Source organism: Theobroma cacao, chromosome 1, assembly GCF_000208745.1.
Source record: "Theobroma cacao cultivar B97-61/B2 chromosome 1, Criollo_cocoa_genome_V2, whole genome shotgun sequence".
Classification (NCBI taxonomy): domain Eukaryota; kingdom Viridiplantae; phylum Streptophyta; class Magnoliopsida; order Malvales; family Malvaceae; genus Theobroma; species Theobroma cacao.
The window spans coordinates 9,375,030-9,388,779 of NC_030850.1; the positions used below are offsets into that span (position 1 = coordinate 9,375,030).

Genomic DNA, 13,750 nt, shown 5'->3' on the forward strand with positions numbered 1-13,750 from the left:
AAAAAAACAGTGAAATAAAAAATAAAAAAGAACCTTATAAAAGATTACCGCAAAAAAGTTTAAAAGGCTATCTAAAATTTAAAAAACTTTTGTGTGTATCGGTGATTTTAGGTTATTAAAATCACAATCATATAAAAAGGTTATTTTAAAAGTATTTAAAAAACAAAAGAAGTACATAAAATTTTAGTAACATGTATTAAATATTTCGGTAACTTAGGTTACTAAAATCACATTTAACGTTACAAGAAAAATATTTAAAAGGTTATCTAAAATTTCAGAAATTTATATGTATATTTCAATAAATTGAGGTTATTAAAATTATATATAAATAATATTTAAAAAAATTTAAAATAAAAATTTGATTGAAATTAATAAAAGAATAAAAATTTATTTAAAAATTTTAAAATAATTTAGATTTTTTTAAATATTATATTGGTAATAATAATTATCTTATTAATTTTTTAAGTATTAATAAGTGCATAGTTAGCACGGGTTTTAAACTAGTTGATCGTTAGTACAAGGTTCCGCTGGAATGTCTACACCAAAATCATTCTTCGTATCTTCCAAACTTGCTCGTTACTTAAAGCCTAACGGAGACTTTAAAAACAAAATTTGAGATCGCTTTCTCTTTCGCTTCTCCATAGATCTCTCTCCATCGCATTCGCAGCCCAAAATACCAAATTCGTCAGCTGAAAATAATGGCGGCTGTCGCCGTTCACCAGTTCGCTCAGTGCATCACTTGCCATGCTTGGAGTCCCGATCAATCCAGTAACTTTCCTTTTTTCTTTTTTTGCTGAATTCTTTTGTCTCTCTTCATCATCATGCCTTGTTTGGTTGGTGAGGAAATGCAGGAAATAAAAGACAATAAATTTATTGTTGAATTTAATGTTGTTGTGATGTGTTATTGTCTTAGAAATGTAAAATTGAAAAGGGAAACGAAATGAATGGTTCAATTTACTGATTCTTTTCATTTTAGTTTCTTATTCTAGTTGATCTATTTATTATTAATATCTGTTTTATCTTATTTGTTTGAAGCTTATATTATTATATGTTTTAGAACTACAGATTTGGTCCTTGTTATATTAAATTGCATGATATATTGTTTCCTGTGAATCTAATATTTTTTAGATACGTAATTTGCTTTTTCTTGCTTGTAGTGGTAGCATTTTGCCCAAATAATAATGAGGTTCACATCTATAAATTGTTGGAAGACAAGTGGGAGAAAGTTCATGTTCTTCAGAAGGTACTTTATTCAATTCTTTTCCCTATCCAAAGCTGATACGATTTGAGTTAGTCCAATAAGTATGCAGTATGACCTAAACTCATCTCCAATAGTGATTGGAAGTTTTCATTTTGGAATCATTCAGATGCAGCCTCTTTTATAATGAAGAATAAAAGTGTGATTCTAAATGTAAATATAAGATGACTACTTTGATGATGGATGCATTAAAGGTTGCATGCTGACATGTTGGATTCATATCTGAAATCTGCGTCTTTGTTAAGAAGTAAATAGAAGTACTGTAGCAGCATGGAGGACTGATGCAGAGTTTAGGTTTCAACTTATGGTATGATATGGGCCTGTGTTTAGACCACTTTTAGGCTTTAACTTTACAGGAAAAAATTCTCTGTGTGTGAGAACCAGAATTAGGAATCCTGAAGCAAATAGCAAAATTTACTGGATTAGTTTTGAATTGTGGATAGGATTAATAAAAGTTGCAAGAAATCCAAACTTTAAAAGGTGAGAAAAGAAGAGTGAAATAGCAACCTGGTTGTTGATCTGGCAATATGAGCACATTTCAAGATTCCCAAACTCATCTAGAAGTCTCATTCAGAATCGGATTGCACCAAATAAATGCAATTAATTTATCTGAGATTTAAGAATACTTAAATTTAAATATTCCTAGGCTAGAATTGCTAAATATGCCTTAAATAAATATTAAAGATGAGAAAGATCAAGATATTATAGAAAATCTAAACTCGAAGTTTCCTGTTGAGAACCATACCAAAACACGAGGAAAAGAGATCCACAATAAAAAAATCTTTTAAAAATCCACTCTTTTCATGTTAAAAGAAACGAGCCTGTTTAGTCTTCTTTGTTCTTTTGGAAGGACATTCTGTCCCATCTTCATGTTTAGTTAATAAATTTTCTTGTTAAATAATGAAAATTTATCTAGCTGTTGAAGTGACTTCGTTTGTGGGTGATGATTCTGTTCTTTATTAGGTTTGGTAGCAATATGATAATTTTCATTTTGTCAACATTGCCACAGCATGATCAAATTGTTACTGGGATAGACTGGAGTGGGAGGTCAAACAGAATTGTTACTGTATCTCATGACCGGAATTCGTGAGTGCTTATCTTTTTTCGTCTACATGTAAAAAAAAAAAATAAATTTTAGCAGGTTGGATCTCTCACTTTCTGTATTTCTCTTCCCCTTTGCATGGACAAACACAAGCAGACACTGCCTCATGAACATTGTGTTTGGCTTCTTTTTTATTTTGTTATTTTCTCTTTCTCCTTTGCACTGTTATTTTGTACTTTGAATGCTGAAATTAGTGTTCACCTTTGAAGATATGTTTGGAACCAAGAAGGAGCAGAGTGGGTACCGACTCTTGTCATTCTTAGGCTCAATCGAGCTGCACTTTGTGTTCAGTGGAGCCCCAGAGGTACTCAAACATAATTGCACCATGGATTATTGTTCTTCACTTCTTTGTACTAACAATAAATTAGCCTTTTATTCAGATTGACACCTTCTTGGTTCCATTTATTAGTTTTTGTATTTTTTCTTCTTCAGTTATTAAGAACGAAGCATACCACTGATTATTTACCATTTAGCTCATACAAATGACTTCACATGTCCTTATTCTAGCAGCTTTATTCACTAATGATTGAGCTGAAGATTATAAAAAAGATTTGCATCTGATGTATGAGAGGTGTATGAATTAGTTTGTGGAGTAGGATCTTTAGAATATCATTTGGATTACTTGCTAGGAAAAAATTCCTTAGATAGTCTGCTTATCCATTTGAAAGTTAATGCTTGTTTTTGTGTTATTATTTTGATAATTCTTATATCTTCAGGTTCTTATGATTTGATGACATCCATTTTAGGAAAACTGAGGGTAATGAGGTCCTCTTATTCAAGCAATTTGACAAAAATCTAACCAATTCATCTCTTCCCCTCCTTAAACTCCCAGAAAACAAGTTTGCTGTTGGAAGTGGTGCTAAAACTGTGTGCATATGCTATTATGAGCAGGAGAATAACTGGTAACCTTTTGTAACATCTGAGTTCTCACCTTGCCTTTCTCTGAATATCCTCAAACTTTGTTTATGTATGTATGAAGTCCTTCATTTTTGATTGTGTCCAACTGTGGGTGAATTTCAAAGCATCAGGATCCTAATGGTTGAATTTGGTGATTCATCTTATGCATGGATTTTTCTATTTTTTATTTATGATTGATGCTATATGCTTGTGTGATTTGTTGTTTCTAGGTGGGTTAGCAAACTTATCAGGAAAAAACATGATTCCTCTGTCACAAGTGTTGCTTGGCATCCTAATAATGTGCGTATTTCCTACTTACCTCATTTTGCAAATGTATCTTTTTTGCTCTTTAGTTTAGTTATATTTAATGTAAATCTTCTGTTAAAATTTATTCTATGATGTGGCCAAGTTGTCTTATGGTAGATTTGATGCATCTGCAAGTATTACAAGGTTTTGTTTGACTCCCATTCCATTAGCATAGTAGTCAAGTGAGTGATATATTCTTTCAGAAGAAAAATTTGACATTGGGGGACGAGGATTTAGGATAAAAGTTAAAGACGTTTAGCATAAGCCTCAGCTTTGATGGTTAAAAGAGAAAAATCCCAAAACCATCTCTTTCTAGCAGGTTCATAAATCTCTGTTTATGTTACTTTGATCTAAGTAGGATACCCAATGTTTGAAACCCCTAATCTTGTTAGAGCTATTTGCATTTCTCTTTTGATGAGCTTGAATTCTTAGTTTTTTGGTTAAACCATTTCACTTTCCAAAAGGATTTCATTATTATATCATTAAGATTAGTTAATCTCACTAGACTTCGCAATCCTTACTTGCCTCATGGTTATTTTCTCTACGTTTCACCTTGTTCCTTTATTTCTTGACAAATTAGATTATCTTATTCTTCCTTGCCATGGACTTGAACTCCCCAAAAAATTGTCTTTTTCTTATTCTTGAGCCTTTCTAGGTCCTCTTATCTCTTATATTCGTCACTACTTTCCTTTGTATAAAAGGAGCCGAGACTTGATAAGAATATGATTGCATAGTGTAAGAAGAAAGCATGTAACCTTTTTGAAATCTTGTTCACTGAGCTACTGCTCAATGATAAGGATGGCAAAGAAGATGTCTGCAATAATCCTAGCCAACCACAAGAAGACTTACCACCATGCTTTGCCAATTTCATTAAAATTCTGGTCCTCTATAATGAAAGGATGTTTCTCATGCTCCAAGAGAAACCTTGGCCTTCCTTGTTTTGAACTCAACCAAGATGCCTTCCCTACCTTGGGAACCACATCCATTCAATAAAAACACCTAATCTGTAAGAACCAATGCCGACATGGGTCCAAGAACTTGTTGTTGCCTCCAAGCCCAACTTGGGAATCTACATCCATTGTTGAAACTCCCACCATTCATACAATTTATCCGGCCGAAAAAGGCGTAGGAAAATACCTTGAAGAACTGCAAGATAGGTCATCTTCGTGGGTTTAGAGTATAGCTCTTTATCTTGCCGTCAATATAGCAACATCCAATTCAAAGGATAATGTGAGTCTCAGGTTTAAACTCTTCACATAAATGAAATTGGTGGAGGTCAACTGAATATATAGGTGATGATTTGAAGCTTGATGAATTCTATAAGTGATTGACCAAAGGTGTATACTTGACATGCCAATCTACCAACAGGATCAATTAATTCTTGGGTCCCTCTTTGCTGCATAACCCCTTACGCTATCCTTTTCCTTTTCTTTCCTTTTCTCCTTATTTACCCTACTTTGTTTTCTTCCTTTTATTAAACACCTGACATTTCTTAGCATCCCTAACTAACCATTTTGCTATGAAAAGTTTAGAGGATGATAGATTTTATCTAGAAGTCAGTAATTTCAAAGCATAGTTAAAGAAATGGATATTATAAAAACGTGCACATATGCACATACACCTATGTATACACACATGTGCATGAAAGAGAAAGTCTGGGTTTTTTTTTTTTGTTGTTTTTCTTTGTTTATTTTTTTATTCTCCTTTGTCACACTCATCATTGGCCACTTTTATGCTGAAGATGTTATTGTATTATTGTCTTCTATGAGCTCCTGCCATATAGCAATTTGCAAAATGCTTGATTGCATTGAGAATGCCCGATGTTAAGTCATTTTAAGTGGGTTTCTTGAGGCAAAGGGTCTTGAACGTCTCTATTGATTGAATGTAAGCTATGATCCTGTTGTACTCAACCTAACTTTTAGTGGATCAATGCTCTCCATGAAACCACTTATTTTGGTGTGCTGAGGTTGTCGGTGAATTATGATGGGATAAATAGTGGGTGAAGGGGAATTGGAGAGTTGATGGAGGTTTTGAGAATTGTGATGTGTGACACTCTCTGTGCTGACCATCAATACTCATTTTAGGAATGTAGTAAAAAAGCAGTGAATTTCATTACCTGATTAAAGTAAGAAGAAACTCTTCATGCTTGTTGGTTTTGGATATCTCATTTGATGGGGACAAAGCCATATAAGTTGTAATAAACTGCAGTAAGATGACCAGGTTGCTTATCATGGGATACCTAGGTTAGTTGGTTACATTAAATGGTAAGAATTAGGTGTGTCTTCACCTGTAGAATATCATTGGGTCATATCCATTTTATTTGAAAATTTTGTTTTAGATCCTTCTGAACGTCATCTTGTTCTTCTCTGGTGATTTAAGTATGTTCCATTTTGTTAATTGGTGTATGGTCTATTTTTGGGAAACAAACCTATTTGTTGCAAGTCTTATTTTCTACTTTGTAATTCGTTTGCTGCAGATTTTACTTGCAACAACATCTACAGATGGAAAATGCCGAGTATTTTCCACATTTATCAAAGGTGTTGATACAAGGTATGTTAACTATTGTTATTACCATCTTTCAAAAAAACTATTGTCATTACCATGTATTGCTATGTGAGCAGAATATGAATTATGTTTCCTCTTAAAATTTATCCAGGGAATCAAAAACAAGCTCTTCTTCAGATTCAAAGTTTGGAGAGGTATCATATGTTCCTTCCTGTTTAGCAGTAAATATCTAACGGATGCATTTGATATGCTGGAAGATGTACCACAACTTTTATTGGTTAAATCATATATTTCTATGTACAAAGTTGTTAAAAAACTCTGTACCAATTACTCAACCTACTAAAATCTCAAAAATTTTAGAGGTAATAGGCTTAAATTTTGCTTCTTTCCATGTTAGCGGTGCATCAAATTTGCAATATGTGCAATTTAATGCCAGAAGGGAAAATCTTCTTTGGTCATTGAATCTCTAGTGATTAGGAGGCCCAAATTCAAATGCAATCTGGTTGCTTCTGAAGGACATTAATGTGATATAATTGAAACTAGATAGCTGAATTCATGAATGATGAATGATCTGAATTTTACTTTTTGTTTTCAACACATTAGTATCCAGAATGCTGAGGTAATATCCTTGGCAAGCTAATCTTCTTTTTGTGGTTCACAATGTTAAATTGCAACTGATACTAGTTTACATGTCAATTAGAAAGGATGTATTATGCAATGGTATAGGTTTGTGCAGTTTTCTATATTCTCTGGTGGGTAATGTCTTTCCCTAGTGAACGAGATTTGGGCAGATCAACTTTGTAAATATAGAAAACATATTGCAGAACATTTATCCAGTGATAACTGAATCTTGGTAAAAAGCTATATGATGTCAAAATTATGTTTAGTAGTGACAAACATAGGCTAAACTTATGCTGTATACACATTCGTAGTTGCCTATTGTGATGCCTCTTCCTTTTATTAATCTTAGTTTGGGGTAATGATTCTTATTAAAACTAACGGAACACCAGAAATCCTGAAAGCTGAACGCTGTGGAAATGCAATTAGGTTTGTTCTATGAGAGGTTAAGGTCAACATGTTGAAGTTAATTCTTACATTTGCCTTTGCATCAAAAGCTGTAGAATCCTGGAAGGATAATTCTGTGTTTTATTCAATCAAATATTGGTCCAAGTATTTAGCTCAAAGGAAATAATGCAGGAATACTGTTGTTATTTATTCATCTTAGTATCCTGAAATAGGGAGTTCAATCAATTAATTACCAAAATTATTCTTGCCTAGATGGAACGGAGAATATATCTATTGATTACATGCTTTATTTTTGCGGAATATCACTTGCTTAGGTTCTTATGTCTTTCATCATAGATTTAGTTCAAATCAGGGTTCTGCAGAGTAAATTTCAGGGCTGGTCACTAAAGTTTTACCTTTGTCTCATTTTACTAACTAAACTTCAATTTGTCCCAATTGCTAACCTTTTTAAAGTGTACTAAATGTGGTCACTATAAGTGATTTCATCTAAATAAACATAAAAAAATGACATCAAATATAGTTACTTACGAAACCAGGTCATTTAAAGTATGACGTCAACTCTTGTGACTCATTTCTTTTTTCTTCTCATTTTTGTTTTTTGGTTTTGTTAGAATAAAATATCTACAAAAATAATTAAGAAAGTAAAAAAGAGAAGGGAAAAGAAAAAGAAAAATGAGAAGATAAAAAAGAGAAATAAACCTTCAATAATTTTATTAAATGACAGGACTGCTTGAATAGTTATTATGTTATTATTATGGCATTTATTTTACATGATTGCTTACATGCAAAGAAGCACTAACTTTTTTCCTTTTTGGCGCATGCTGCTGGAACAGCAAATTGTTCAGCTTGATCTCTCATTTTCATGGGCATTTGGTGTGAAGTGGTCACCAAGTGGCAATACGTTGGCTTATGTTGGTAAGAAATATTTCTAACTATCTTTCACTTGCAAAGACAATGTTTGTGGCATGGTATTTGTTGACTTGGAGAAAAATTTTTCCCCTTAAACTACCAGCTTGGCTTTTTGACTTGGTAAATTGTCTGTTTTGCTTCTATTTAGAAACTAATGCAACTTTGCATTTAATTTTTGGTTGTTGAGTGACTATCATTGCCTAAAACTACTAAATTAATTTGGTTCTGCCGTAGTTTTGATTTAATTTCATAAATCCACCCCCTTCCCCCTCTTTTGGGGGAACATTTCTGTTATTAGAGTCCTGCTTGTAAAGAATTTTATCTTACCTGCTATTTCTTTAATTTACAGGTCATAATTCAATGATATACTTTGTTGATGATGTTGGTCCTTCCCCTTTGGCCCAGAATGTTGCATTCCGTAATTTGCCTCTTCGTGATGTGGGTCAGCAATTCAGCATCCACTCTTGTTAATTGTTTTTTGCTTCCTTTATTTTGGGCCTCAACATAAACATCATTTTTAATCGTGAGTTTTTCTGTAATCTCAAAAATTACTATCAGGTCCTATTTGTTTCCGAGAAAATGGTCATAGGTGTGGGATTTGACTGCAATCCAATGGTTTTTGCAGCAGATGATTCAGGAATATGGTATGTAAGATTCATTATCATTTTAATTTTTTATACTTCATTACATTAATAAGGTTTCTGGCCTTGTTTTCTAGGAGCTTTATCAGATTCCTTGGTGAAAGGAAAGCATCTTCTTCAAGTTCAAAATATGGTTCTCAGGTATGTATATCATTAAAAGTTTTAGCTATTGACATCCTGTAAGTGTGAAAATTTTCTGGCTGAGTCTGGGGAAGGGGGCAAGGGCAGCAATTTGTAAGAACAATGTAGATCATTTCCTGGCTGGTTCCACATATTCTTATATATAAGAAATTAATACTTCTGCACATGCTGTTAAACAAAGTTATCACTGTAAAAGTGGTAAGTTTTTGGTGATATCCACAATATTTTATGAAAGGATTTGTTGACAGGGCTCTTATTGGATAGTAAGATCTGCAGGTTGTCTATTCAGTTGAATGAATCATGGAAAGCTCCAACTTTTGTGGATTGTGACATTAGTTTGAGCCAACTATTTTTTCTAAAACAATAGGCTTGTCAGTATGATCTTAACAGTAGTTCTAAAAGAAATCAATGATCATATTGCTGGTATCTCTGTGGCCACTCTAGTCATTCTCAAATATATCCATTTTCATTGAAGTGGAGAAAACATAAAAAAGTAGTCTTTTTAGTATGTTTCTGAACTCGGTTTTAATGAGAGTGAACATTAAAAAACATCAATATATGGGTATCTCATTATCCACTCTGGTCATTCCCATTTATTAAGCATCCAACTTACAACCAAGTGGCTATAGGTTGAGAGGTCCAACCTGAATGTAAGGCCACAGCTAATTGAATACTTAACTGACATGGCATACTCAGCATAATTTCCCCGCACATGTAGGTTGAATGCTAACAGTTGAAGCAAATGAGCCTAACATGCTGACAAACAAATAAGAGGCAACAAAGAACAAGAACAATAAGAAACTTAAAAACCTGGGCTGTGATACCATGGTAAATTTTAGGCTGAGAATCCAATCTAAAACTAATTGCAAATAAGTTGACTATCAGAGCAAACTCTACTCCACTGGGTGACCGATTTGTAATAGGATTGTTGTGCTAAAATATGATGTCCAAGCCACACAATAGGCAGGTGATCCCTGCACTTGAAGTATATGCCATGTGATTGGTCTGTTGTTCCGACGTATAAGGAGGAGAATTAAGTGTTGAGTTAATAAATCCCATGTTGGTTATGTTTGGGGTTTGCTTGGCGCCTAGTTGTAATACGGGCTTCTTTGATTCTCATTGAAGTGGAAAAATCCTTTTGTTATACTTGTATTGTGTTTGTGATTCTGTCCAGATATTTGGTATAGCTAAAGGGAATGGATCCGAAAAATATCTTCACTAAATTTTTACCACTTCAATAGTTAATAATGATATGAAAATCCAAGTATCAGTATTATTTGTTGCCAACATTATGAATTCAAATTAACTGTCTTCTGTAAGATATAGAAGGAATCTAATTATAATGTTTTGATGGTTTACTGTTTCCTTTTGGCAACCGTGGACACCACTTATTGAAGTCTTTTTGAGAACATGGGTTAATATCATTCGAAGGTCATTTCTCACTGCATAAATTGTGTATTTAACTTCAGTTAGAATTTAGCTAGGCTTATTTCCATCTATACCACTCACTTATTCCTCAAACCAAGATGATTACATTGCTGTTTTCATTCTTATTTTCTCTGAAACAGTTGTTTCTTGTACTGAAAATTGAAAAATGAAGCCCACTGCCAGTGGCTTTGTGACCTAATGGTACCTTCTTCCTCCCAAGAATGTGGGGAAAGGTTTTAAGCCTTGGATTGGAGCCAAAGCATTTTGTTTTAACTTTTTATTCTTTTTTTTGTTGCCTGGGGAGGAGGGAGGGGTGTTATAGAAGTTAGGGAAAAGGATGTGGAGAGGATTAGATCCTATTTTTCAGATAAATTTTTTGGCTCCAGTAGACTGAAGTTACCTGATACATAGAGCAACTTGGGTGGTGTTTTAGTTGTTAGGGAAGGCATGGAGAGGGGGTTGGATGCCATTGCTCCAAACATTTATGACTCCGATAGAATGAAGTTGGCTGATACGTAGAGCTACTTGGGATCTTAAAAAGAAACTGGTCTAATGGGTGCAGACTTTTTCTAGTCTAGTTGAGATCTAATGTCTATTTTACATCTTATTTCTCTTTTAGTTTCTTAAACTCACTGCTAATGTGGCGTTCTTTAAAACTATTTATAACTTGAGGTTGAGCTTTCTATGATGTCATTCCTTTACAGTTTTCAGAAGCATTTGGCAAACTATACGGTCAATCAAAGCATGGATTGAGCAATGACACAGTCGAACCTTCAAGGGCGCATGGAGTTGTTCATGAGAATTGCATCAAGTACTTCTCTGCCATATTGTTATTTTTATTAAATTCGATATGGAATTTCTCCCCCCCCCCCAAAAAAAAAAAGCACTCTTATGTTCCATTCTGGATGCTGCTTATCAATTTAACCACGTACTTCCGAATTTGGAGTGGATAATTGATGCAGAGACAATCCCTTTTCTTTCACAAATTGGGGCAAGATGTTCCTTTTTTTATTTTTTTTTGTTTTTGTATTTCTACAAATAACGAAGCTGAATGTTTGACATTTTCTCGTTTTGGAACTGTAGTTGTATTGTACCTCTGAGGAAAGAAGGACCCAGAACAAAGCGCTTCAGCACCTCAGGTGGGTGAAGGGATAATAATTTCATACGGGCTATAACTCTCAATAGGAGTTGATGGATTCATTTTCTGATTAATCCGCTCTATAACAATACAGGATTGGACGGGAAAGTGGTCATTTGGGATTTGGAAAACCAAGAAGTTGTTTCTGATTATCTCTAAGACGTGGTTGGGGAAATGTTTTTCCAGCCTACACGCCGCAGGATGCAGAAACAGAATGGTAGAGGAATATTGAACCAAGCGGATGGATCTGTATATTAGTTTGGTTGAGAGGAGTTGGATCTGATTCTGAAATCTAAGAGGAGAAAAATTGATATGGGCCCGGGATATTAGTTGACAACTCTGTGTATATCCCAACATGTAATATATGTGCCTTTCTGCAAGTGTTCTGTGTTTTGAATTTCATTACCACTTTTTGAAGATTCGGATATAGCTCGATTTTTTAAGTAATGCAAATTGATCAAAATATCTAATGTGTGTTTTTTCGTCAATTTAACCTATTTATCTCAAAATTGGTTAATTTAATCTTTGTATTCTAGCATGTCAAATTATGCTAATATGGTGATAACATGAGTCTAACATGTTGACATGGTGATGACGGGGTAGATTCAAATTCTTTCTTTTTGAAATTTTTTTCATGTCAGTTTTTTGGTACCATGTCATAGGATTAAGTTAAATAAAAATGTAGAATATATGGGTTAAATTGAATAAAACTGTAGAGTATATGAATTAAATTTAACAAAATTCAATAATGCATTAACTAGATTGAATAAAAATATATCATATGAGGACTAATTTGAGCATTTTTAACATTTTTTGTTTAACATGATGGTTTTACCAAAAATATACTCTTACATCTCAAATGTTATATATTTTTTACTAATTAAAAACTACTAGTACATCCAAGAAAAATAATTCAAGTTAACAAACGGCTACTATGATACCAAAAAACAGAATGTACATCATCGAACCCTTTCAAGAAGCTTGCAACCTTTACTAGAACAAAAATCAAGTAAAAATATAACCCTTTACCCTTTACAAAGTCTGGATATATAAAACATAGACACAAACCACAGCCAAAAAAATCCCACTCCAACAAACTCAACCATGACAACAAAGATTTCCAGACCATAAATAAAAGTAAAGCAATAACTAACCAATTGATATACTATCAAAGTACTGCATATTTATATCGAAAAAAATAAATTAGGGAAAATCTTTATTATAAACACTACATGTGTAATTTTGGTTTTTAAAAATTAAACATTTATTTTGTTTAATTTAGTATGTTAATAAAATTATATCTATACATTGGCAATGATGATGTGGCAATGATATAGTAAGCTTGCTTTTTTTTCTGAAAATTTTTTTCATGTCAGTTTTTTGGTACCACTTTATATAGACTAAATTAAATAAAAATGTAAAATATATGGATTAAATTGAATAAAATTGTATAATATAGATATTAAATTGAACAAAATATAATAGTACATAGACTAAATTGAAGAAACATCTATTGTATAAAGACTAAATTGGATACTCTTGACATCTTTTATTTAGCATAATGTTTGCAGAAAAAATTTACTTTTACATATCAAAAGTTATTTTTAGTAATTAAAAACCATTAACATTCTATCTATACTAAAATTTACAAACTAATTATATTACTGTTTCTTAAAAGGATAATAAATATTCTTATTTCATTGGAAAATATTCTCATTAATAATTCACATTCATCCAATAAAAAAACTCAAGTTAACAAAAATACCCTTTGGTTCAACAATAATCATTATCATACCAAAAAAATGTACATTACTCAATGCCTTTAGGACACTTGTAATCTCTATCAGAATAAGTAAAACCATAACACTATACAATATCCAGCTTTACAAAATAAAACCTTAAATATACACAACACATACAAAACTACAATAAAAGAGACCCCTATTCCAGCAAACTTTATCATAACAGCAAACTAAGATTAACAGATAATAAATAAAAGTAACACAATGATTGACCAATTGATATACGATCAAAGTAACTTATATTTATATGGAAAGAAATAAATTAAGGAAAAACTTTATTACGTGCACTAAATATGCAATTTTGGTTCTTGAAAATTAAAATTTTATTTTTTTCAATTTAATATATTAAAAGAAATAATATCTACATATAATTTCATAAAATATAAAAGTAAGTTACATAGTTATATATCAAGTTAAAATAAAAAAAAATGACTAATAAAGTTAATAAAGAACAAATAGAGTTTATGAATGGCTTCTACAATTTTATTTGAACTAAACAAAATTATTTTTATTTCTAATTTAGAAAAAAAAGTTTTTATATTTGAAATTGGGTGAGTCTAAAATTCCGTAGACCTATAAAAAGGTATTAGAATATGG

General features: G+C 32.4%; 1 protein-coding gene across 1 annotated transcript; it reads left to right on the forward strand.

The window, feature by feature from the left end:
• LOC18612114 (actin-related protein 2/3 complex subunit 1A) lies at window positions 517–11,839 on the forward strand. Its single transcript, XM_007048721.2, has 15 exons — window positions 517–768; window positions 1,158–1,243; window positions 2,268–2,344; window positions 2,570–2,664; window positions 3,193–3,262; window positions 3,488–3,557; window positions 6,040–6,113; window positions 6,220–6,262; window positions 7,928–8,009; window positions 8,353–8,441; window positions 8,562–8,647; window positions 8,722–8,785; window positions 10,918–11,024; window positions 11,297–11,352; window positions 11,446–11,839. Exons 1-15 carry the CDS (start codon window positions 699–701, stop codon window positions 11,508–11,510), a joined length of 1,134 nt encoding a protein of 377 aa, XP_007048783.1. The 5' UTR covers window positions 517–698; the 3' UTR covers window positions 11,511–11,839.